At 51.3% G+C, this 22,671-nt stretch overlaps 1 protein-coding gene across 3 annotated transcripts in view; it reads left to right on the top strand.

Moving 5' to 3' along the window:
• Window positions 1-22,671, top strand: part of RASAL1 (RAS protein activator like 1) — a 111,317-nt gene that overhangs the window by 69,416 nt on the left and 19,230 nt on the right. For all 3 annotated transcript variants that reach the window (XM_048822240.2, XM_048822241.2, XM_075120167.1), the window contains 3 exons: window positions 4,134-4,326; window positions 15,883-16,020; window positions 21,576-21,720. In XM_048822240.2, coding sequence (XP_048678197.2) covers window positions 4,134-4,326; window positions 15,883-16,020; window positions 21,576-21,720 — 476 coding nt within the window. The remainder of the gene's footprint in view (window positions 1-4,133; window positions 4,327-15,882; window positions 16,021-21,575; window positions 21,721-22,671) is intronic.

Here is a 22,671-nt window from a genome sequence, read left to right as displayed (position 1 = left end):
GGCCTGGCGTGTGGGACTGGGGGCCACACTGCATCAGGTTAGGATAACCACTGGTTGTGTGGCTGGTGGAGGCACCCTGGTTGCTCTAGGCCAGGGGCTCCTGCCATAGTCTTAGGGCAAGTATGGACCTCAGAGCAGAGCGAAGGGGCTGGGATGGCGCCGGGCGGCTGTGCTGGGACATATGAGCAGTCAGGCCAAAGGGTCCGGCAGTGAGAGGACTGGGGGAACTAGTTGCCTTGGATGCTCGTGGTGCCTGCATGTGGGAGCCGGGTGTAGCTGAGAGGAGAGCACAGGTGCGAGCGGTGTCGCTGGCTCCGGTGTGGGTGGGGGTTGGGCGCATTCCAGTTAGAAATGGCAAATCAGGAAAACAGTGACACATGGAAGCTGCTGTAATTCACGGTTCATTTTTCCCACTTAACAGTGCTAATTAAAGCAGAGAAAAGTGAGTCTGAAAATAACCCAGTAGCCTCCGGGGACCATACACACAGGCAGGGCAGCATCCCCCCATCCAGGGAATTGTGATGGACTCTTGGGTTGCAACTCTGAGGTCACCTCACTCCCCGGTCTTCTGCTGCTATGCTGAGATTGGAGGGGGAAGGAGAAGAAATTAACCCTTTGCCCTCCAGTGCCTGTGGCATGAACTCCCCTTCTCCCAGAGGGCCACCCAGGTAACTCGGGAGGGGCTCATCTCCTCAAAGACCACGTGGCCCAGATAGACCAGAGCAGCTCCCGCCCCTGAGCGCTGGCCATGGGAGTTCAGCATTTCTCCGGAGGGGAAGGCTGCTCTGAGCAGGCTGGAGCATGTGTGGCATTGTCAGGGTGCTGCTCTGCCCTGAGAGGAGATGGGTGCTGGGTTCTGCCCAGCCTTCCCTTCATCCCTGGGCTGCTGGCTCAGCCCTTCCCAGCTCAGCTGCAGCGTAGTGGTCTGTACGAAAGGAGCAAGCAGGCTCAGCCCAGCCACTAGAGGGCAGGCCTCAGCCATTATCGGTAGCTCTAATTGGCCCCCGATCAGCCATCTCCTCAGAGGGGCCATGGACATGGGAGTCCCCCGTGCTGGGCCGGGGGAGTGAGGCAGTGTGTGTGGGAGTTTGCCCTGCACCTGCCTCTGCTGCACCTGGTCATGGGTAAACTGCAGTTGCTGCTTTCCAGCGCCATCAGGCTAGCACTGAATTGACTCAGCGCCCATGCGAGGAGCCTGCCAGGGACTAGCTGGTGGTGCAAGCTGCTGGGGCATGGAAGGAGCTGGGTCTCTGGCGAGCTGAGTGCATCACCGAATTAGCTTTTCTCGCCTGGCCCAGGGAAAACTGCTTCTGGGGAGAGGCGAAGGCTTGCCCCCTTCCTGGGGCAGAGCACAGGGCAGCAGCCAAACACATGCCCTAAGTGGGAGGCAAGGATCTCACCGGCTGAGCTCCTGGCTACTGACTGCAGGGTCATCGGGGATGATTCTCCTGATAAAAACAGCCCCCTAGCCCTATTCCCAGACATGTCTGTCATGACGGGAGGACTCACCCAGCCCCATGGCCATAGGGGGCCGGGGCTGGCACAGGAGGGGGGTTATTGTGGGTACTTAGGGTGTGCTAAGCACTGATCAGCTATAAGTAAAGTCATCCCCTGCCCAGGGGAGTGTCTAAGCCTCTCACCCTGCGGCATGCTGGGTGGCTTCCAGGAGCCCAGAGTCGGTGGAGGGAGCGGCTGAGCATTTTGAATAACAAACTGCATCTGTGCATGAGCAATTCTTCACCGGCGAGGGGCACCGGCGGGTCTGTAGATTCTGACTCCCACAATCTGCCCAGTGTGGTGAGCCCACCTTAGCAGGGGAACGGAGCCCCTGGGTCCAACAGTCTCACTGCCCCTGAGCCAGTGGGATCCTACAGCTTCCCCACCCCTGCTGGCCTTCCTGGCTCCAAACCCGGAGTCATCGTGCTTGGCTTTCCCTGTGCGACCCCAGCTCTCCTGGAACCCCACAAGCCAGCCCAGTCCTCCCAGTATTTCCCCTGGAATCCAGACAGGGCCATTCCCAGGAGAGAAACAGCTCATGCTGGTTGCTAAGCAACACCATCTCAGGGATGCTGGAGCAGAGAGGAGGCTACTAGCCCTTGACGAATGGTGCACAAGGACTATGTCTTGAGGGAGTTGCTCCTCCATGGTGATTCTCCATCTCTGTGCTGTGCTGGCCACGCTCAGCAGGGTGTTTGTGTGGGGATGTGGGCTTGGGGGGCTCAGGAACAAGGCCCTTAGGGTATCCAGACTACGTTCTTAGTGACATCAGTATGAACGGACTTAAAGCCACATGTGCAAGGCACATACCAATGACAGTCTTGTGCCAGTGACACCATAGGCGCCAACTTCTGCTGGCACCGGTGGGTGGTTGACCCTCCCCACCCCGACTCCACCCCACCCTGCCTCCGCCCCCATTCCAACCCCTTCCCCAAAGTCCCCGCTCCAACTCCCCCCCTCCCTGCCCCTATTCCAACCCCTTCCCCAAATCCTCACCCTGGCCCTGCCTCTTTCCCGCCTCCTCCCCTGAGCGTGCCACGTTCCCGCTCCTCCCCCCTCCCTCCCAGAGCTTGTTACACCGCGAAACAGCTGTTTTGCAGCAGCGAGTGCTGGGAGGAGAAGCAGAGACATGGCGTGCTCAGGGGATTAAGTGGAGGCGAGGTGAGGTGGGGGGGCAGGGAGCTTGGCTGCCGGGGGGTGAAGAGCACCCACCATATTTTCCCTGATGGAGTCGGCGCCTATGAGTGACATGATGGAGTTTGCTGATCTGGGTGTGGGCCGGGACAAGGAAGCCCAAAGCTGAATGCCGTGCTGGTGGTCCCAGCTGAGCTTGGGGCCCCATTGGTTTAGATGTCCAGACACACAGTGAGAGGCAACAGTCCCTGCCCCCCAGACAAGACAGAGGATTGCCCCAGCTTAGCCAAGAAGATGGACTGATTTGTCCAAAGTCACACAGGAGATCTGGAGTCAGTTGCTGGCTGACTCCTAGCCCGGTGTCTTGCTCCCTCTCAGGGTCAAAATAGCTTCTGATGATCCATGTGCTAGCCAGGTAGGAGGGGCCAGCTGCAAAGTCCTCTGGGGACAGGAATTGCTGGGGATCCCTGCTTTGAACTCTCAAAATGGACCGTGAAGATGAGGCAGGCCCAGGCAAGCCCTTTGAGTCTGAAGCCAGGATTTACAGTGCCCAGCTTCGCTCTAAGCAAAGGGTCACTCTGACCAGGACTGCAGAGTGTACGCTGCAGGGCTGGGACTGGCTTTGGGAGCTCATTGTGCTGTAAATGTTAGGCACTAGCAAGACAAAGGGGTTTCCTGGCCTTGGAGCTGCTGCATGCTTGAACCTGGCTGCCAGGGAGCCCAATTCTTAGACCCAGGCTGGGTGTGTTTTGTGTCCACAGAATTCCCCCTTTCCAGAGCAGTGGGCTCCAGAAGACTACAGTGGTTTTTTTTTTAAAGAAAAGCCTGAATTTCAGAGGTGCCGAGTGTGTGCATGCATGCTGTGAGTGCTCAGCACCACTGGAAACACTGTTGCAAGGAAAATCTTCCAACCAAGACTACCTGGTGCAGTGCTGCCCTCCTCAGTCTGGAGCCTGAGACCCACTTTCTCAGATAGCAGCTCAGGTGCTCCCTTCAGGCATTAACACTGAAACCTAATCAGGGTGACCCAAATGCCAGCTTGTTAACTATTTCAGAGCTGATCATCTTTTTAGCTGAAGCATCCAGCTGATGTGCTTATCCCACAATTGCAAATTGCCTCCCCCATGCTCAACTATCCCCTCCCCCACTTTCCCCTACCTGAGAGTTATGCATCGTTAATCCAAAAATCTGCAAGGCGAAAAAAAGCAAGGAGAGACATTTGATGTGGAATAGCCCAGGAGCCCCTGCGCTGACTTCAGTAGCCACCTCAATATTCCAGTCTGCAAAATCCTCCATTTAAAAGCAATGGACCTAAATCTGACATTGCAGCCTTTCAGCCTGCCATTTGCCGCACGAGTTTTCCACCGGGCCAAGACACGGAACGGCCATGTCCCAAGGGGTAGCTTTGATTATATGCCAACAAAAGCAACAGTGCGAGAGAGCTAGTGCAAAGGCTCACGTGGATTTGTCACTAATGTGCGTTTCTCTGGGTTTCTCTCCAGGAGGATTTCCTTCAAGGGCTCCCTGTCCAAGGCCCAGGTGCGGGAGAGCAGCCAGGAGCTCCTGAAGGGCTACCTGAGTGACATCATGGAGTCCATCATTGGCTCGGTGGAGAAGTGCCCCCCTATCGCGAGGGTGGCCTTCAAGCATCTGCACAAGCGGGTAGAGGAGCAGTTTCCAGAGGCGGAGCATGAGGTCAGAAAGTGGCACAGAGGGCTGAAGGGAAAAGGGGTCGGCAGGGAGAATTCCTCTGTAGGCAAACAAGGGCTCAGCCACAAACCGTCACGGCGTGAAGAAGTCCTAGGGAATGGACTCTTTGCCTTCTAGCACCCTTCACCCTCACAACATACTGGCCACATGTGTCGTCGTCCACAGGCGCTGGCTTTCCAATGTGCCAGGTGGTGCTCAACCCCTGGCTCTGCCCCAGGCCCCACCCCCACTCCACCCCTTCCCCCAAGTCCCCACCCCTGCCCTGCCTTTTCCCGCCCCAGTCCTCCCCCTCCCGCTCCCCCCAGCATGCTGCATCCTCGCTCCTCCTCTCCCCCCAGAGCCTCCTGCACGCTGTGAAACAGCAGATCGCGGTGGGTGGGAGGGAGGAGGAGGCACTGATCGGCGGAGCCCCCCAGCTGACAGGAGGCGCCAGGGAAGGGACGGGGGAGCTGATGGGGGCTGCTGGTGGGTGCTCAGCACCGCAATCTTTTCCCCCTGGGTGCTGCAGCCCCGGAGCACCGACAGCGTCGGCACCTGTATCTTTGTCCCCTTCTAATAGCCGGAGCCCGTAAGAGGATACCAGCCTGCTCTTGCCAGACTCGATGGGCTAGAGAGGCTGGAGCTCAAGTGTTTTTGAGTTTTGGTGCTACAGGGCCAGGCTTCAGCCCCCACTAAGGACCCAGCTGTGTGGTTGTTGCACTAGAATCTCGAAGCACTTCGACAGTGATGTTAGCCTCGCAATCTTCCCTGTCAAGTGGGTGAAGTGATTTGCCCAAGCTCAGAGCACTCAGCGGCAGGGCTGGGAAGGAACCCCAGGAGCCCTGTTTGCCATAACCTTTCGTGACTCCTGTTCATTTCGTTCCGGTGCCTTCCCCAATGAGCGCCTCACAGACTGTGCTAGCAGCCGAGCCCAGCCCTCCTTTCCCGGGGCCATCCGATGGGATCACAGAACAGGAGGTGCAGTTGACCTATTGCTGTCCTGTCCCCATGCTCCAGCCAGACTGCTCAGCAGGCTCTTTTCAATCCACTTGGAGCTGAGGGATGGTTGCTGTGGCTGGAGTTGGATCTGGGGGGAGGTGGGAGGTAGGTTCCCCAGGGACCTGCAGGAATTTGGAGAACCCACCCATGCTCCCCTGAATGGAGATGAGCTTCCATGCAGCAGCTGTGGTTTGTGGGCCGGATGCACTATAAAGCCTATAGAAGCTTGGGGGGAGGGCCTTGTTCCCTGCATGAAGCTATGCAATTACCTCTGCCTTTGAGAGAGCCCCACGGTTTCCGCCTGAGGAGTGAGCGAGCTGCTGAGCCTTCAATGCTACAGTTAGCTGGCCCCGAATCCAGTGTGGGGCTGCAAAGAGGGTGGGCAAGGAGGCTATCGGGGACAAAGGAACCGGGCCAGGATGATGCCTTTGTGGCAGGGGCAGCTGGGCATACCATGGGCAGTCCTCTTCCAAGGCTTTCCATGGGCAACAGCGCTGTATCTCAGCGATGCATTCCCCCTCGACACACACACCAGAAGTCACAGTCCTCTGCTCGTGACATCACAGGAGCCAACTGTGATGTCACAAGGGAGGGTCATGACCTCATCCAGGGAAATAAATAGGGTGAGCAAGTAACATCTTGAATGGCAAAGGTTCTGTTTCTGTGCAAAAGGCCCAGCTAATAAAACCCTAGAAGAGATGCCAAGATAACAGATCTGACTGGGAGAATGTCTCCAGGAAAGTTTATTTTTCAGGGCTGTTTCCCCTTTTACCTGGGGGTGTCTGTATGATTGTGGTGCATGTGACTGATGTTTGGTGTACTGTCCCTAAAAATGTATCCAAACGCTGCCTTGTGTGCAAAGAAAAGCAGGAATGCCCAGTGGTTAGGGCAGTAGTATGGGAGTTTGACCTGGGTTCAAATCCCTGCTCTGGCACAGACTTCCAGTGTGACCTTGGGCAAGGCACTTATTCTCTCTGGGCTTTAATTTCCATCTGCCCAATGGGGATAACCTCTTGCCTCCCAGGGGTCTTATGAGGATACATGCATTATAGAATCATAGACTGACTGGAGGGGACCGTGATAGGTCATCTAGTCCAGTCCCCTTCAGGACTAAGTGGTATTTAGACCATTCCTGATAGGAGTTGTCTAACCTGCTCTTTAAAATCTCTAATGACGGAGATTCAACAACCTCACTTTTATTCCACTGCGTAACCACCCTGACAGTTAGGAAGTTTTTCCTAATGTCCAACCTAAACCATCCTTGCCCCAAATTAAGCCCATTGCTTCTTGTCCTATCCTTAGAGGTTAACGGGAACAATTTTTCACCTTCTTCCTTGTAACAACCTTTTATGTCCATGAAAACTGTTATGTCCCCTCTCAGTCTTCTCTTCTCCAGACTAAACCAACCCAGTTTTTTCAATTTTCCCTCAGAGGTCATGTTTTCTAGACCTTTAATCATTTTTGTTGCTCTTTTCTGGCCTTTTTCCAATTTGTCCACATCTTTCCTGAAATGTGGCACCCAGAACTGGACACAATACTCCAGCTGAGGCCTAATCAGCGCGGAGTAGAGAGGAAGAATTACTTCTCGTGTCTTGCTTACAACACTCCTGCTAATACTGCCCAGAATGATGTTTGCTTTTTTTGCAACACTGTTACACTTCTGACTCATATTTAGCTTGTGATCCACTATAACTAGGGCGCTATCAAATTCACAGTCCATTTTGGTCAATTTCAATTTTTAAAAATTGTAAATTTCATGATTTCAGACATTTAAATTTTAGGTGTTTTAACTGTAGGAGTCCTGACCCAACTCCGAAGGCAGCAGGGCAGAAGTAAGGGTGGTGTGGTATGGAATTGCCACCCTTACTTCTGCGCTGCACTGCCTACAGAGCTGGGCACCTGGTCAGCAGCCGCCGCTCTCCAGCCACCCAGCTCTGAAGTCAGCGCAGAAGGAAGAGTGGCGATACTGCGATACCCCCAACAGTAACCTGGGAACCTCCGCCCCTCCTCGCGATGACCCTCTTTTGGATTGGAACCTTCAGCCTGAGAAACCCTGGTCTGTATAGTATAGGGTAAAAGTATATAAAAACCAAAGACCAGATTTCACAGTCCATGATGCGTTTTCATGGCCATGAATTTGGTGGGGCCCTAACTATAACCCACAGATCCCTTTCCTCAGTAGTCCTTCCTAGGCAGTCATTTCCCATTTTGTAGGTGTGCAACTGATCGTTCCGTTGGAAGCAGGGGGGCTGGAACAATGTGTACAGTGGGGGAGGGGAGCGGGAGGCGAGAGCCATTGAACCAAACTGCGAACCCTGGATATGGTGGAAACCACTTCACGCCAGGGGGTGCAGCAGCCCCCCCAGCACTTGTAGTTGCAGCACCTATGCTTCTAAGGGGAGCACTTTGCATTTGTCTTTATTGAATTTCATTCTGTTTACTTCAGACCATTTCTCCAGTTTGTCCAGATCATTTTGAATTTTAATCCTGTCCTGCAACCCTCCCAGCTTGGTATTGTCCGCAGACTTTAGCAGTGTACTCTCTATGCCATTATTTACATCTTTGATTCATAGATTCATAGATATTTAGGTCAGAAGAGACCATTATGATCATCTAGTCTGACCTCCTGCACAACGCATATCTTGATGAAGATATTGAACAGAAACGGACACAGAACTGATCCCTGAGGGACCCCACTTGCTATGCCCTTCCAGCTTGACCGTGAACCATTGATAACTGTTTTTGCCAACCAGTTATGCACTCACCTTATCTAGGTTGTATTTCCCTAGTTTATGAAAAGGTATTGAGAGACAATATCAAAGCATAAAAACAGCCAGACTGGGTCAGACCAAAGGTCCATCTAGCTCAGTATCCTGTCTTCTGACAGTGGCCAATGGCAGGTGCCTCAGAGGGAATGAACAGAACAGGTCCTTATCAAGTGATCCATCCCCTGTCGCCCATTCCCAGCGTTTGGCAAACACTGAAGTCAAGATATACCACATCTACTGCTTTCCACTTATCCACAAGGCTTATTACCTTTTTTGTTCTTAATAAATCCATGCTGTCTGTTACTTATCACCTTATTATCTTCTAGATGATTGCAAATTGATTGCTTAATTATTTGCTCCATTATCTTTCTGATACGGAAGTTAAGCTGACTGGTCTGTAATTCCCCGGGTTGTTCTTATTTCCCTTTTTATAGATTGGCACTATAGTTGCCCTTTTCTAGTCTTCTAGAATCTCTCCCGTCTTCCATGACTTTTCAAAGATAAATGTTAATGGCTCAGATATCGCCTCAGTCAGCTCCTTGAGTATTCTAGGATGCATTTCATCAGGCCCTGGTGTCTTGAAGACATCTAACTTCTCTAAGTAATTTTTAATGTATTCTTTCCCTATTTTAGCCTCTGATTGTACCTCATTTTCACCAGCATTCACGACATCAGATGTCCAATGGCTACTAAACTTTTTGGTGAAAACTGAAACAAAAAAATCATTTAGCACGTTGCCATTTCTATATTTTTTGTTATAGTTCCCCTCCCCCACCCTCATTGAGTAATGGGTCTATCCTGTCCTTGGTCTTCCTCTTGCTTCTAATGTATTTGTAGAAAGTTTTCTTGTTACCCTTTATGTCTCTAGCTAGTTTAATCTCATTTTGTGCGTTGACCTTTCTAATTTTGTCCCCACATACTTGTGTTATTTGTTTATATTCATCCTTTGTCATTTGACCTAGTTTCCACTTTTTGTAGGGCTCTGTTTTGAGTTTCGGATCATTGACGATCTCCTGGTTAAGCCAGGGTGCTCTCTTGCCAGACTTCCTATCTTTCCTACGCAGTGGGATAGTTTGCTCTTGTGCCCTTAATAATGCCTCTTTGAAAAACTGACAACTCTCCTGAAATGTTTTTGCCCTTAGATTTGCTTCCCATGGGATCTTACCTACCAACTCCCTGAGTTTGCTAAAGTCTGCCTTCTTGAAATCCAGTGTCTTTCTCATGCTGTTTTCCCTCCTGTCATTCCTTAGGGTATGTCTACACTGGCAGAGTTCCAGCGTCAGCAGTTCCAGAGAGCGCTGAAGGGACGCTGCTGTTGTGTGTTCACACTGTCAGCTGCCTGTGCAATAGCATGTTCACACTTGTATCACTTGCAGCGGTATTCGGAGTGGTGCATTCTGGGCAGCTGTCCCACAGAGCATCTCTTCCTCTTCTGCCGCTAAGAGGGGGTTGCGGGGCATCCTGGGCCCTGTCCCAATGCCCCGTGATGCATGGCTTCGCATCCCAGCAATCCCTGTGCTTCCATCTGCATTCGGTGCCATCTTTCAGTGGTTTGTGTACTGCGCGCTCTGCCTCTGCAGTCTGCAGGAATGGATCCCGCACTGTTGACCAATATGCTGCTCGCTCTGACTAACATGTCACGAGTGGCAGTGGAGTTATTCCTTAAACTACAAAGGCAAGAGGAGTTCGACATTGATCTCGCCACGTGGAGTAGCTACAACACGAGATTGCTTGTGGCATTCATGGAGGTGCTGACCACTGTGGAACGCTGCTTTTGGGCTCGGGAACGAAGCACTGAGTGGTGGGATCACGTCGTCATGCGCATCTGGGATGATGAGCAGTGGCTGGAGAGTGTTCGGATGAGGAAAGCCACATTCATGGAACTGTGTGATGAGCTCATCCCAGCCCTGAGGCACAAGGACACGAGAATGAGAGCTGCCCGGCCATTGGAGAAGCGTGTGGCAATTTCACTGTTGAAGGTGGCTACTTCAGACTGCTACTGATCGGTCACTAACCAGTTCGGAGTGGGAAAGTCGACCATTGGACTCGTGTTGACAGAAGTGTGTAGGGCTATTAATTGCATCCTGCTCTGAAAAATTGTGATTCTGGGCAACGTGTGTGACATTGTGGATGGTTTTGCATAGTGGATGGCTTCCCTAACTGCGGAGGGGCGATAGATGGCATGCATATTCCAATTCTGGCACCAGACCATGTAGCCACTGAGTACATTAATCAGAAGGGGAATTTCTGTATGGTTCTCCAGGCACTTGTGGATCACCATGGGTGTTTCACGGACATTAATGCAGGCTGGTCCATGCATCTTTCGGAACACTGGCTTGCTCAGGAAGCTGCAAGCTGGGACTTTCTTCCTGAACCAGAAGATCACTCTAGGGGAAGTCGAAATGTCCACTGTGATCCTGGGAGACCCTGCCTACCTCTTAATCCCGTGGTTTATGAAGCCATACACAGGACACCTTGACAGCAGCAAGGAGCGGTTCAACAACAGGCTGAGCAAGTGCAGAATGACTGTTGAGTGTGCCCTTTAAAGGCCTGCTGGTGATGCCTGTATGGGAAGCTGGACCTGGCCGATGACAATATCCCTATGCTTATAGCCGCGTTCTGTACGCTCCATAATATTTGTGGAGGGAAGGGTGATGGCTTCACTTAGGGTTGGACTGCTGAGGCTCAGTGAAGGGAGGCTGAATGTGAACAGCCAGAGACCAGGGCTATTAGAGGGGTGCAGTGCGGGGCCATAAGGATCAGGGGTGCCTTGAGACAGCAATTTGAAGCTGAAATCCACTAATATTTGTTGCTGTTCTCGGGAGTGCAGTGCTTGTAATGCTAGGAGGTGATTGTGATTGGTGCAGATGATGCACTATGAAGGTTTAAGAAAATTGCCTGTTACTTTGCAGGGCTCTGTTTGCTTTCAATTAATGGAATAAAGATTGCTTTCAAACCAACACTAATATTTATTAAAAAACAACAACCGGAGGAGAGAGACAAACAAAAAAAACACATCAGCACGGTGGGGGATGGGGGAAGGGAGGGTCCCAGGAGGAGGTTCCAGGATTGTTAAAGATGTGTGTATGCCCAGAGATCATATCCAACCTTCTCCTTTGGAGTACAGTGCAGCGAGTACTTTGTACTTCAGCAGGGCGAAACTGCAGCGGGACGGGTGTTGAGTGCAGTCGGTAGTGGGAGTCCGCAGGGCTGGACTGTGATGGGGCAGGAGTGGAATGCTGCGGGTACGGACTGGAGCCAGGAGGTTGATAAGAGTGTGTTGGTGGTGCCTGGGGGGTGCGTGGGAAAGAGTTTTGCGACAGCGGCTGCAGGGGAAGGCGGGCGCGCAGCTGATTGGTTTGCAGTGCTAGTAGCACCTGGAGTGTGTCTGCTTGGCGCGCCATAACGTTCAATAGCTGCTCCGTGGCTTCCTTCTGGTGCGCTGTGTTCTCCTTTCGGTCCCTCTTCTCGCTGTCCCGCCACTACTTCAGTTCTTGTTTTTCGGCCGCAGAGTGCATCATGACATCACGCAGAAAGTTCTCCTTAGTTCTTCGTGGCCGCTTTCTAATTCTGTGCAGCTTTTCAGCCGGCGATAACAAAGAGGGAGGCTGGGCTCCCAAGGTCATATCTGTTAAGCCAAAGTGCAACATTTTACAGAAGCCGCATTGTTTGCAACACACAGACCGCTGATTCAGTGATTTAAAACACAAGCACTATTCACATACCTGTCACTAAGTGGCTGACCCCAGGCAAGCCACATGAGCCACAAGACCCCCAAAATGGTGAGTAGCCACAGGAGCAGGAGAAATCAGTGTTCCAGGACTATACTGTACATTGGGCACGAGGCTCTTGGGGAGAGCCAGCACTGTAGGGGGGCTTTCTAATCATTATGGTCCCCACATTTTCCACAGGCTGTGTTCATTATGGAAGATATCTCGCTGCTGAGGGCGAGCAGGGAATCAAGGGACGGTCTTCTCAAAGACTGCAGCTTCCGACCTGGCCCTTATGCGGCTGACCTGTGTGCAGCAATGGTCCTCCCCCCACCCCCCAGTGATGGCAGAGTGGCGGGGGAAAGTTAACCTTAATGGGGCAAGAAACAAAAAAGCTCTGTCAAAGAACCTGTGGCAGCGGATTGCCCAGTATCTCCATGAGAATTTCCTGGAGATCTGAGGCAGATTCCCATGAAGTGAGGGAGTCAATCAACACCCTGTTCCACAGCTCAGACTAGGCATGTGGTGGTACCCACATCATACAGACACAAGCCTGCTTTCTGCAGCCCTCCTGCTCCCCAAAACTCGCTTTAGTGATTCCCAAAATCAAATCCACTTACCACGGGCCTCCTCGCCTGTTTCCACTTTGCCAAGATCCAACAGCTCTGACTGGCTAGCCTCCTCCAGGGTAGAGAAGAGCTCCTGGCTGCATGCATCTCTGACCTCCGAGTTGTCTTCTGGCTCTGGGTCCCCCTCCCCCTGCACATCTTTGTCCAAGATTTCCTCCGCCTGGCTCAGTCCACTCTCGACTGGCCCGCGAGCCACCAAAGTATCCACAGTGGCCTTCGCAGTGGAGGTGGGGTCGCCACCAAGGATTGCGCCCAGCTCTTTGTAGAACCAGCAGCTCGTGGGTGCAGCACCGGAGCGGCGGTTTGCCTCCTGCGCCTTGTGGTAGGTGTTCCACATCTCCTTCGCTTTGACCCTGCACTGCAATGTGTCCCGCTCACGGCCCCTTTCTGTCATGCATCGTGAAATCTGTCCATAGGTATCATAATTCTGACTGTTGGAGTGCAGCTGGGGCTGGACAACCTCCTCTCCCCAAGTGCTGATGAGGTCCAGCAGCTCGGCACTGCGCCAAGCGGGGGATCGCCTGGTCCATGGAGCAGGCTTGGCCACCTGGAAAGATGCGCTGAGACCACTGCACACATCACCGAGCCAACAGGATGGGGACTTTCCCAATTCCCAAGGAATTTACGGGGTGGGGCTCATGGTTCGTCACCTGAGGACAGAGCAGTGGAGTTCAAACCAATGACCAGAGAGGCAAGAACAGGCATTGTGGGACACCTCCCGGAGGCCAATCGCAGGGCTGTCGTCGACCAGGGTGTCTGTACCCCCGGCACAGAAGGCTGCACGTCTCTCGTCGGGGTGGTGTTTTTACAGCACTGCAACTGTGCAGTGTCTGCACACTCAGCGGCTTGGCCGCGTGACCCCTGGGGAGTTACAGCACAGAACGCTGCTTTACTGCGCAGAAACCGGACCGTGTAGACAAGGCCTCAGAATCATGAGCTCCACCATTTCGTGATCACTTTCACCCAAGCTGCCTTCCACTTTCAAATTCTCAACCAGTTCCTCCCTGTTTGTCAAAATCAAATCTAGAACAGCTTCTCCCCAGTAGCTTTCTCCACCTTCTGAAATAAAAAATCGTGTCCAATACATTCCAAGAACTTGTTGGATAATCTGTGCCCTGCTGGGTTGTTTTCCCAAGAGATGTCTGGGGAGTTGAAGTCCCCCATCACCACCAAGTCCTGGGCTTCAGATGATTTTGTTAGTTGTTTAAAAAAAACCTCCTCCACCTCTTCTTCCTGGCTAGGGGGTCTGTAGTAGACCCCAACCGTGACCTCACCCTTGGTTTTTACCCCTTTTATCCTGACCCAGAGATTTTCAACAAGTCTGTCTCCTATTTTATCTTAAAGTCGGTCCAAGTGTATACGTTTTTAACATAGAAGACAACACCTCCTGCCTTTTTCCCCTGCCTGTCCTTCCTGAGCAAGTTGTACCCTTCTGTACCAATATTCCAGTCCAGTCTCTGTGGTGGCAGCTATGTCATAGCTGTATTTATTAACTAGTATTTCAAGTTCTTCCTGCTTATTCCCCATACTTCTCACATTAGTATACAGACATAAGATACTGATTTGATTTCCTCCCTGTGTTCTTTCTGGTCTTTCCCTTATCCCTGCTATAATGGCCCATGTTCCCCACAGTCTCCGACCCATCTCCTAGGTCTCCATGTTTTGGACTTACCTGTGGGCTTCTGTCACCTGCCGTCATTGAACCTAGATTAAAGCCCTTCTCACTAGGTTAGCCAGTCTGTATCCAAATACGCTCTTCCCCTTCCTCGATAGGTGGACCCCATCTCTGCTTATTAGTCCTTCCTGGAACAGCATCCCGTGGTCAAGGAAGCCAAAGCCCCCCTGGCAACACCATCTTCACAGCCAGGCATTCATCTCCAGGATGTATCTGTCTGTGCCTGGGCCCCCTACCCTTGACTGGAAGGATCAAAGAGAACATCACCTGCACCCCCAAATCCTTCACCCTCCCTCCCAGAACCCTGTAGTCACTGATGATCTGCTCAGGATTGTACCTCACAGTAACATTAGTGCTCACATAGAATCATAGAATATCAGGGTTGGAAGGGACCTCAGGAGGTCATCTAGTCCAACCCCCTGCTCAAAGCAGGACCAATCGCCAATTTTTTAATTTTTTATTGCCCCAGATCCCTAAATGGCCCCCTCAAGGATTGAACTCACAACCCTGGGTTTAGCGGGCCAATGCTCAAACCACTGAGCTATCCCCTCCCCCCACATGGATGAGAAGTATAAAGTAGTAGTCAGAGGGCCGGATGATCTTTGACAATCCCTCCATAATGTCTCAGATACGGGCCCCTGGCAGGCAGCATGCCTCTTGGGATGCCATGTCAGGGCGACAGATGGGTGCCTCTGTCCTCCTCAGAAGAGAGTCATCAATCACCACTACCCTACGTTTCCTCCTGGGAGTGGTGGCTGCAATCCTCCCAGCCTTGTGGGTACATGGCTTCTCCTTCTCCACCTTTGAGGGTGGCTCCTCATGGCTTGTTACCAGGGCAGCATAACAGTTCATCATTATGTTGAGTGGGTTGGGAGTAGGGGTGGAGCGCTGCCTTCTGCCAGAAGTAACCAGAGCCAGTGTCCTCCCTGTGACAGAGCCATATCCTCCTCCCCCAGTGGTGTGACAGCAGTCCTCTGTAGCTGAATAGCTTCCTCAGCCTTGGGTGTCTCCACATGAATACTCACAATGAACTCCTCAGCCAAGCCAGCTCCTCCTGTAGCTCTCCCACGTGCTTCCTGAGAGATTCCATCAGTAGGCACCTTGCACACTAGACGGTCCCTCCAGCCTGGCTCTCAGAGTGGGAAACGCAAGCCACAGTCTCTGCAAATCCGGACCAGGATCTGGGTAGAGGCCTCCCTGGCTAGGTTCTCTGTCTGGGTACAGGTGCAGGTGGAGGAGATAGGAGTAGCTCTGGCGAGGCGGCACTTCCGAACCATTATATTACGTCTCCCTTTCCAACTCCCCTGTTCTCTAGCTCCCTGGGTCGCTTAGCCTCTGGCTTTTAAGCCTGCTCTCCTAGGTCAGCCCTACCCCCTCATTAATCACACAGGGGAGAGGGATCACGAAGCTGGTTGAGGCTGATCAAGGATGATCCAGGGAACCAAGGCTCAGAGAACAAAGGCCCCAGACCCACAATCCCAAATGACCAACTACCGCTGGTGAAGGCACTCCGATGCTATAGTAATGGAGCCATATTACACACACTGGATAGATTTTGTTCTCCATGTTGCTCCCACATATTTCTGAGGAGATGCACATGACGTCCTCTCTCTCTCTCTCTCTCTCTCTCAAGTATACTTGACTTGTGTTCTTTGTTGTTTACCTAAATCTAAACCAAAGTCCAACTTAGGCTGCAAGCCAGCAGTTACTCTTTGCTCATGGAATGATGTTTTGGAGGGTGGCTGCTGATGCTGGTGGTTGAAATTCTGATCCTTTCTTAGGATGTGAAGTACATTGCCATCAGTGGGTTCTTATTCCTCCGCTTCTTCGCTCCTGCCATCTTGACACCAAAGCTGTTCAACCTCCGTGACCAGCACGCCGACACCCGGACCAGCCGCACACTTTTGCTGTTGGCCAAGGTACCCAGCAGGGTGAAAGGGTGTGGGAGGAGGGGGGAACCTCCTGCTTTGTGCTGAGTTTTCATGCTGTTTGACTGCTTGTCTGATCCCTGTGAGGCATTGCTGTAACATGTCAGAGTGCCTCGGATAGCACCCTCTCTTAGTGGAGAAATCCACAGAGGGCAAAATAAGCCCAAATCTTGTGGGCAGGGTTCTCAGCTGGTGTGAATCAGCAATGGTTTCAGTGGAACTATGCCAATTTGGAAGATCTGGCCAAGACGTCCCTTGTGTCAAGTTGTGACTTGATTCCAGTCTCTAAGTACCGTCGCGGAGAGAAGATTCCTGGATCCTTCATGGATTCTAAAGGGTTATTTAAGGTAGCGGAGAAAGGAGAGCAAGAACCAATGGATGGAAGCTGAAGCCAGACAACTTCACATTAGAAATTAGGCACCAATGTTTAACAGTGAGGGCAATTAACCATTGGAACAAACTGCCAAGGGAAGTGGTGGATCCTCCATCTCTGGCTGTCTTCGAATGCAGCCTCGCTGCCTCTCTGGAAGTTGCTTTAGCCAAACCCAACTTACTGGGCTCAAGACAGGGGTAACTGGGTGAAATGTAAAGGCTGTGATCTACAAGAGGGTAGACTCAATCTGATGGTCCCTTCTGGCCCTAAATTCCATGACTCTCTTAAAAGAGGAACTCCTTGTGTCATAGCGAGCCATCAAACCTGACAGTGCCGTATATAATCAACCATCTAGCTGCAGATAAAGGCCTGGTCCAGCGCCCGTTCAAAACAAAGGAACGGCTATGGTGGCCATTGCATTAGGCCACCGGAGAAGTTATCCAAATGGGGGGCAAAATGAGCCCTGCCTGGGTGCAGGGGCAGAGAGAGTTAGCCACAGCTGGGGTATTTCTTAGCATTCTGCAGATGCTTGTTCTGCAGGACGCCCGTGGATGGCTGGGATCCCTGGCCTGCTGGGTCTGTACTGGGGCCTGGACCATCCCAGCAGCCTGACAGCTGGTCGCACTCACTGACCAGCGCATCTGTGGGGAAGGTGCAGTGATTAGATGTGGTGGTGATTTCTTGGTCGAAAGTGTTTTATATCTTTTGGGACAGACCCTCAGCCTGTGTAAACTAGTGTAGACACATTGAACTCACTGGGATGATGCTGGGCTGGGCCAGCCAAGGAGCTGACCCATTGTTTTAATCACTGCATCGAGGTGGAAGAAAGAAGTGCTGTGTTTGGGAGGCCCATGCCCCACTGCAATCTGGAGCTGCCCCACCCTGTGGGCTGGAGAAACCCCAGTGTTTGCCCCGGTGTTTTAAGGCCCAGTTGGGTTGACCCTGTTGCTGAGCTGCCAACATGGGCTGAGTGAGCTCACATGAACCTCAATCACCCTGCCCTCCGTGAGGCCTCCCAGTAAGGACCCCCCGCCCCCAGGCCAGCTCCCTCTTACACACAGTCAAATCCGCTCTGGGCTTGCCTGTGATTGGCAGCTCAGCTGTGCCAGTGACAGGGTGGGGGCTGGCACCCCCTCATGCTGGATTGGGGCAGGGAGAGAGGTGGGGCAGAGGATGCTATCCAAGGCCAGACAGGCCCTTTGTGACCACTGTCTCGCCCAGGCCATATTACTTCCACGCCATAACCCCAGACAGATCTTTTTAAACAACATCCAACCCTGATCTAAAAATTGCAAGTGATGGAGAATCCGCCCAACCCTCGATAAATTGTTCCCATGATCAGTTACCCCACGGAGAGGGAGTGAATGTTCCAGAGAATGAAGGAAGGTGGCAGCGGGGCGTGGGGGAGATGTAGGGAGGGATGAGAGGGGAGGGTGATGTGAGGGAAAGGAGAGAGGAGAAGGAAAGAAGTGGGGGAGTAGGAGAACATAAGAACGTAAGAATGGCCATACTGGATCAGACCAAAGGTCCATCTCGCCCAGTATCCTGTCTTCTGACAGTGGCCAATGCCAGGTGCCCCAGCTTCTGGCAATCAGAGGCTAGGGACACTATCCTTGCCCATCCTGGCTAATAGTCATTGATGGACTTATCCTCCATGAACTTATCTAGTTCTTTTTTGAACCCTGTTATAGTCTTGGCCTTCATAACATCCTCTGGCAAAGAGTTCCACAGGTTAACTGTGCGTTGTGTGAAGAAATATTTCCTTTTGTTTGTTTTAAACCTGCTGCTTATTCATTTCATTTGGTGACCCCTAGTCCTTGTGTTATAAGAAGGAATAAAAAACACTTCCTTATTTACTGTCTCCACACCAGTCATGATTTTATAGACATCTATCATATCCCTCCCTGATCGTCTCTTTTCCAAGCTGAAAAGTCCCAGTCTTATTAATCTCTCCCCATACAGAAGTCATTCCATACTCCTAATAATTTTTGTTGCCCTTTTCTGAACCTTTTCCAATTCCAAAATATCTTTTCTGAGATGGGAGGCCACATCTGCACACAGTATTCAAGAAGTGGACATACCATGGATTTATATAGATGCCATATGATATTTTCTGTCTTATTATCTATCCCTTCCTTAATGATTCCCAACATTGTGTTCACTTTTTTGACTGCCGCTGCACACTGAGTGGATGTTTTCAGAGAATTATTCACAGTGACTCTTTCCTGAGTGATAACAGCTAATTTAGACCCCATCATTTTATATGTATAGTTGGGATTATGTTTTCCAATGTACATTACTTTGCATTTATCAACATTGAATTTCATCTGCCATTTTGTTGCCTAGTCATCCCGTTTTGTGAGATCCTTTTGTAGCTCTTCGCAGTCTGCCTGGGACTTAACTATCTTGAGAAGTTTTGTATCATCTGCGAATTTTGCCACATCACTCTTTACCCCTTTTCCCAGATCATTTACGAATATGTTAAATAGGACTGAGCCCAATACAGACCCCTGGGGGTCACCACTATTTACCTCTCTCCATTCTGAAAACTGACCATTTATTCCTACCCCTTGTTTCCTATCTTTTAACCAGTTACCGATCCATGAGAAGACCTTCCCTCTTGTCCCATGACAGTTTACTTTGCGTAAGAGCCTTTGGTGAGGGACCTTGTCAAAGGCTTTCTGAAAATCTATGTGCACTATATCCACTGGATCCCCCTTGTCCACATGCTTGTTGACCCCCTCAAAGAACTCTAATAGATTGGTGAGGCATGATTTCCCTTTACAAAAAACATGTTGACTCTTCCCCAACAAATTATGTTAATCCATGTGTCTGACAATTTGTTCTTTACTATAGTTTCAACCAGTTTGCCTGTTACTGAACTCAGGCTTGCCGGCCTCTAATTGCCAGGATCACCTCTGGAGCCCTCTTTAAAAATTGGCATCACATTAGCTATCCTCCCGTCATTTGGTAGCTGGTTTAAATGATAGGTTACAGACAACAGTTAGTAGTTCTACAATTTCACATTTGAGTTCCTTCAGAACTCTTGGGTGATACCATCTGGTCCTGGTGACTTATTACTGTTTAGTTTATCAATTTGTTCAAAAACCTCCTCTAATGACACCTCAATCTGGGACAGTTCCTCAGATTTGTCACCTAAAAAGAATGCTCAGGTTTGGGAATCTCCCTCACATCCTCAGCTGTGAATACCAATGCAAAGAATTCATTTAGTTTCTCCGCAATGGCCTTATCACCCTTGAGTCCTTTAGCATCTCGGTCGTCCAGTGGCCCCACTGGTTGTTCAGCAACTTCCTGCTTCTGATGTACTTAAAAAAATTTTTGCTATTAATTTTTGAGTCTTTAGCTAGCTGTTCTTCAAATTCTTTTTTGGCCTTCCTCATTGTATTTTTACACTTCATTTGCCAATGTTTATGCTCCTTTCTATTTTCCTCACTAGGATTTAACTTCGACTTTTTAAAGGCTGCCTTTTTGCCTCTCACTGCTTCCTTTACTTTGCGGTTTAGCTACCGTGGCACATTTTGGTTCTCTTACTATGGTTTGTAATTTGGGGTATACATTTAAATTGAGCCTCTATTATGGTGTCTTTAAAAAGTTTCCATGCAGCTTGCAGGGATTTCACTTTTTATGCTGTACCTTTTAATTGCATTCGATGAAGTGAGCTGTAGCTCACGAAAGCTTATGCTCAAATAAATTGGTTAGTCTCTAAGGTGCTACAAGTCCTCCTTTTCTTTCTGCGAATACAGACTAACACGGCTGCTACTCTGAAACCTTTTAATTACGGTTTAACTAACTTCCTCATTTTTGTGTAGTTAGTTCCCCTTTCTGAAATTAAATGCTACCACGGTGGGTTGCTGTGGTGTTTTCCCCACCACAGGGATGTTAAACGTAATTATATTATGGTCACTATTACCAAGCAGTCTAGTTATATACACCTCTTAGACCAGATCCTTGTGCTCCACTTAGGATAAATCAAGAATTGCCTCTCCTCTTGTGGGTTCCAGGACTAGCTGCTCCAAGAAGCAGTTGTCAAGAAACTTTATCTCTGCATCCCGCCCTGGAGTGACATGTTCCCAGTCAATATGGGGATAGTTGAAATCCCCCATTATTACTGAGTTTTTTATTTTAATAGCCTCTCTAATCCCCCTGAGCATTTCACAGTCACTATCACCATCTTGGTCAGGTGGTTGGTCTATCCCTACTGCTATATTCTTATTATTAGAGCATGGAATTAATATCCAAGGAGATGCTATGGTACAGTTTGGTTCATTTAAGGTTTTTACTTCTTTTAATTATACACTTTCTTTCACATATAGAGCCACTCCCCCATCAGCATGACCTGTTCTGTCCTTCAGATATATTTTGTACCCTGGTATTACTGTGTCCCATTGATTATCCTCATTCCACCAAGTTTCTGTGATGCCTGTTATATCAATATCCTCATATAATACGAGGCACTCTAGTTCACCCGTCTTATTATTTAGACTTCTAGCATTGGTATATAAACACTTTAAAAACTTGTCACTTTTTAGCTGTGTGCCATTACACAATGTAATTGAATGGGATGTTTTTCATTTGACTGGTTTCAGAGGAGCAGCTGTGTTAGTCTGTATTCGCAAAAAGAAAAGGAGGACTTGTGGCACCTTAGAGACTAACCAATTTATTTGAGCATAAGCTTTCGTGAGCTACAGCTCACTTCATCGGATGCATCAGATCCTACCTCTCTCTCTCCCTCCTCCAAGCTGCCCAGACCCTCCCTGCATCCCACCTGAAACCTCCCTTACTCCCCTTTCCTTTTGCTCTGCTGGGGGCCAGAAGGGAGGTGGAGGAGGGGGGTGCACATCTCTCCAAATTTTCCACCTCTAAGACAACGCCTGCAAGTTCTTCCTGCTGGTCTGTACTACTCAGAGCCAGAGCCCGGCAGGCAGGTCCCCGTTGCAAGGGCAATGTGCAGGCAAAGGGGAGGCAGCACAGATGGCATCTGATCATTTCCATCCCTGTAGCCACTGGCCTGGTTTTCCCTGGGATGCTACTGACCCTGTCCCGCAGAGGGTCTAAAGCTCCTGGTGGGGCTTGAGCCAGGCTGGAGAGATGTCCTGCAGACCCCATGGCTGCGCTGTGACCCCCCCCTCACCCCGGCTCCTCTCCCTGGCAGGCAGTGCAGAGCATCGGCAACCTTGGCCTGCAGTTGGGGCATGGCAAGGAGCAGTGGATGGCTCCGCTGCATCCCTTCATCCTTCCCAGCATCGCCCGTGTCAAGGATTTCCTGGACAAGCTCATCGACGTGGACAGTGAGAGTGGTGAGTCCCTGATGCGCTGGGGGGCTCTCAGGGCCGCCCCCTCTCCTACCCTCGGCTTGCTGCAAGTATTGACACTGCCAGGTGCAGAGCAAATGGCACTCAGCACAAGGGGGCTCCGGCCCGGGTGGTGCCTCTGGGTGCCACCAGAGGGCAAAGGGAGAGGGGTGCGGGGCCCACACCAACGCGGCCTAGGTAGCAGGGAAGTCACGCCACCGTGCGATGGCCTCAGCTCCTCCAAGCCGCATCGCGACCACAGCTGGGCAATCGGGTGCACTTAGCCCTGCCTGCAGCACCTTTGGGAGCAGACAGGGCGTCCCTCCCATCCCCCCAGCCAGAGCCACCCCTTCTTCCATGGACCACGTAGGGCCTGAGATCTCTGGGCGAGCTGGGCCCTGACGTCTGAATCCTCGGTCCAATCGGTTTGCAAGCTAAGCTGTGCGTCTGTCGCTGTCGGTCAGGTCAGTCACATGGCGATTTCTGCTCTCTGATGGGACAACCATGGAAACGTTTCTTTGCCTTGGAACGTTTGCTGGAAGCGGGGTGCGGTGGGGCTGGAGCACAGTCTCTGCACCAGCAGGGCAAAGAGGCGACATCTCTCGTGTGTGACTGGCCCAGCCCTCGGCAGGAGGCCACGGCATGATACGTCAAACTGACACCCAGCTGATCGTCTGGCCCCTCACATCCCTCACTCCTGCCCAGCTCTGGGCCAAACCTTGGAAGGGTTCAGGGCTAGGCGGTGCCTCCAGCCCACACTCCGTTCCAGCACCGCTGCCCCTTTGGTGCCCGGGGGGTGGGGGGCAAGAGACAGCCCCCATCTCTAGCCAGAGGGAAGGGGAGGTGGTCTGGGCCCCCTGGGTGCGGTGTGTTTCTTACACTGTGTCCAGTGCAGCCATGGCAGGGATCTGCTCCCCCAGCTCAGTGCGCTGACCCGATCCGACGTGACAGCTGCAT

Source organism: Caretta caretta, chromosome 15 (genome assembly GCF_965140235.1).
Source record: "Caretta caretta isolate rCarCar2 chromosome 15, rCarCar1.hap1, whole genome shotgun sequence".
Classification (NCBI taxonomy): domain Eukaryota; kingdom Metazoa; phylum Chordata; order Testudines; family Cheloniidae; genus Caretta; species Caretta caretta.
This window is presented reverse-complemented; position numbering and strand designations above follow the sequence as displayed.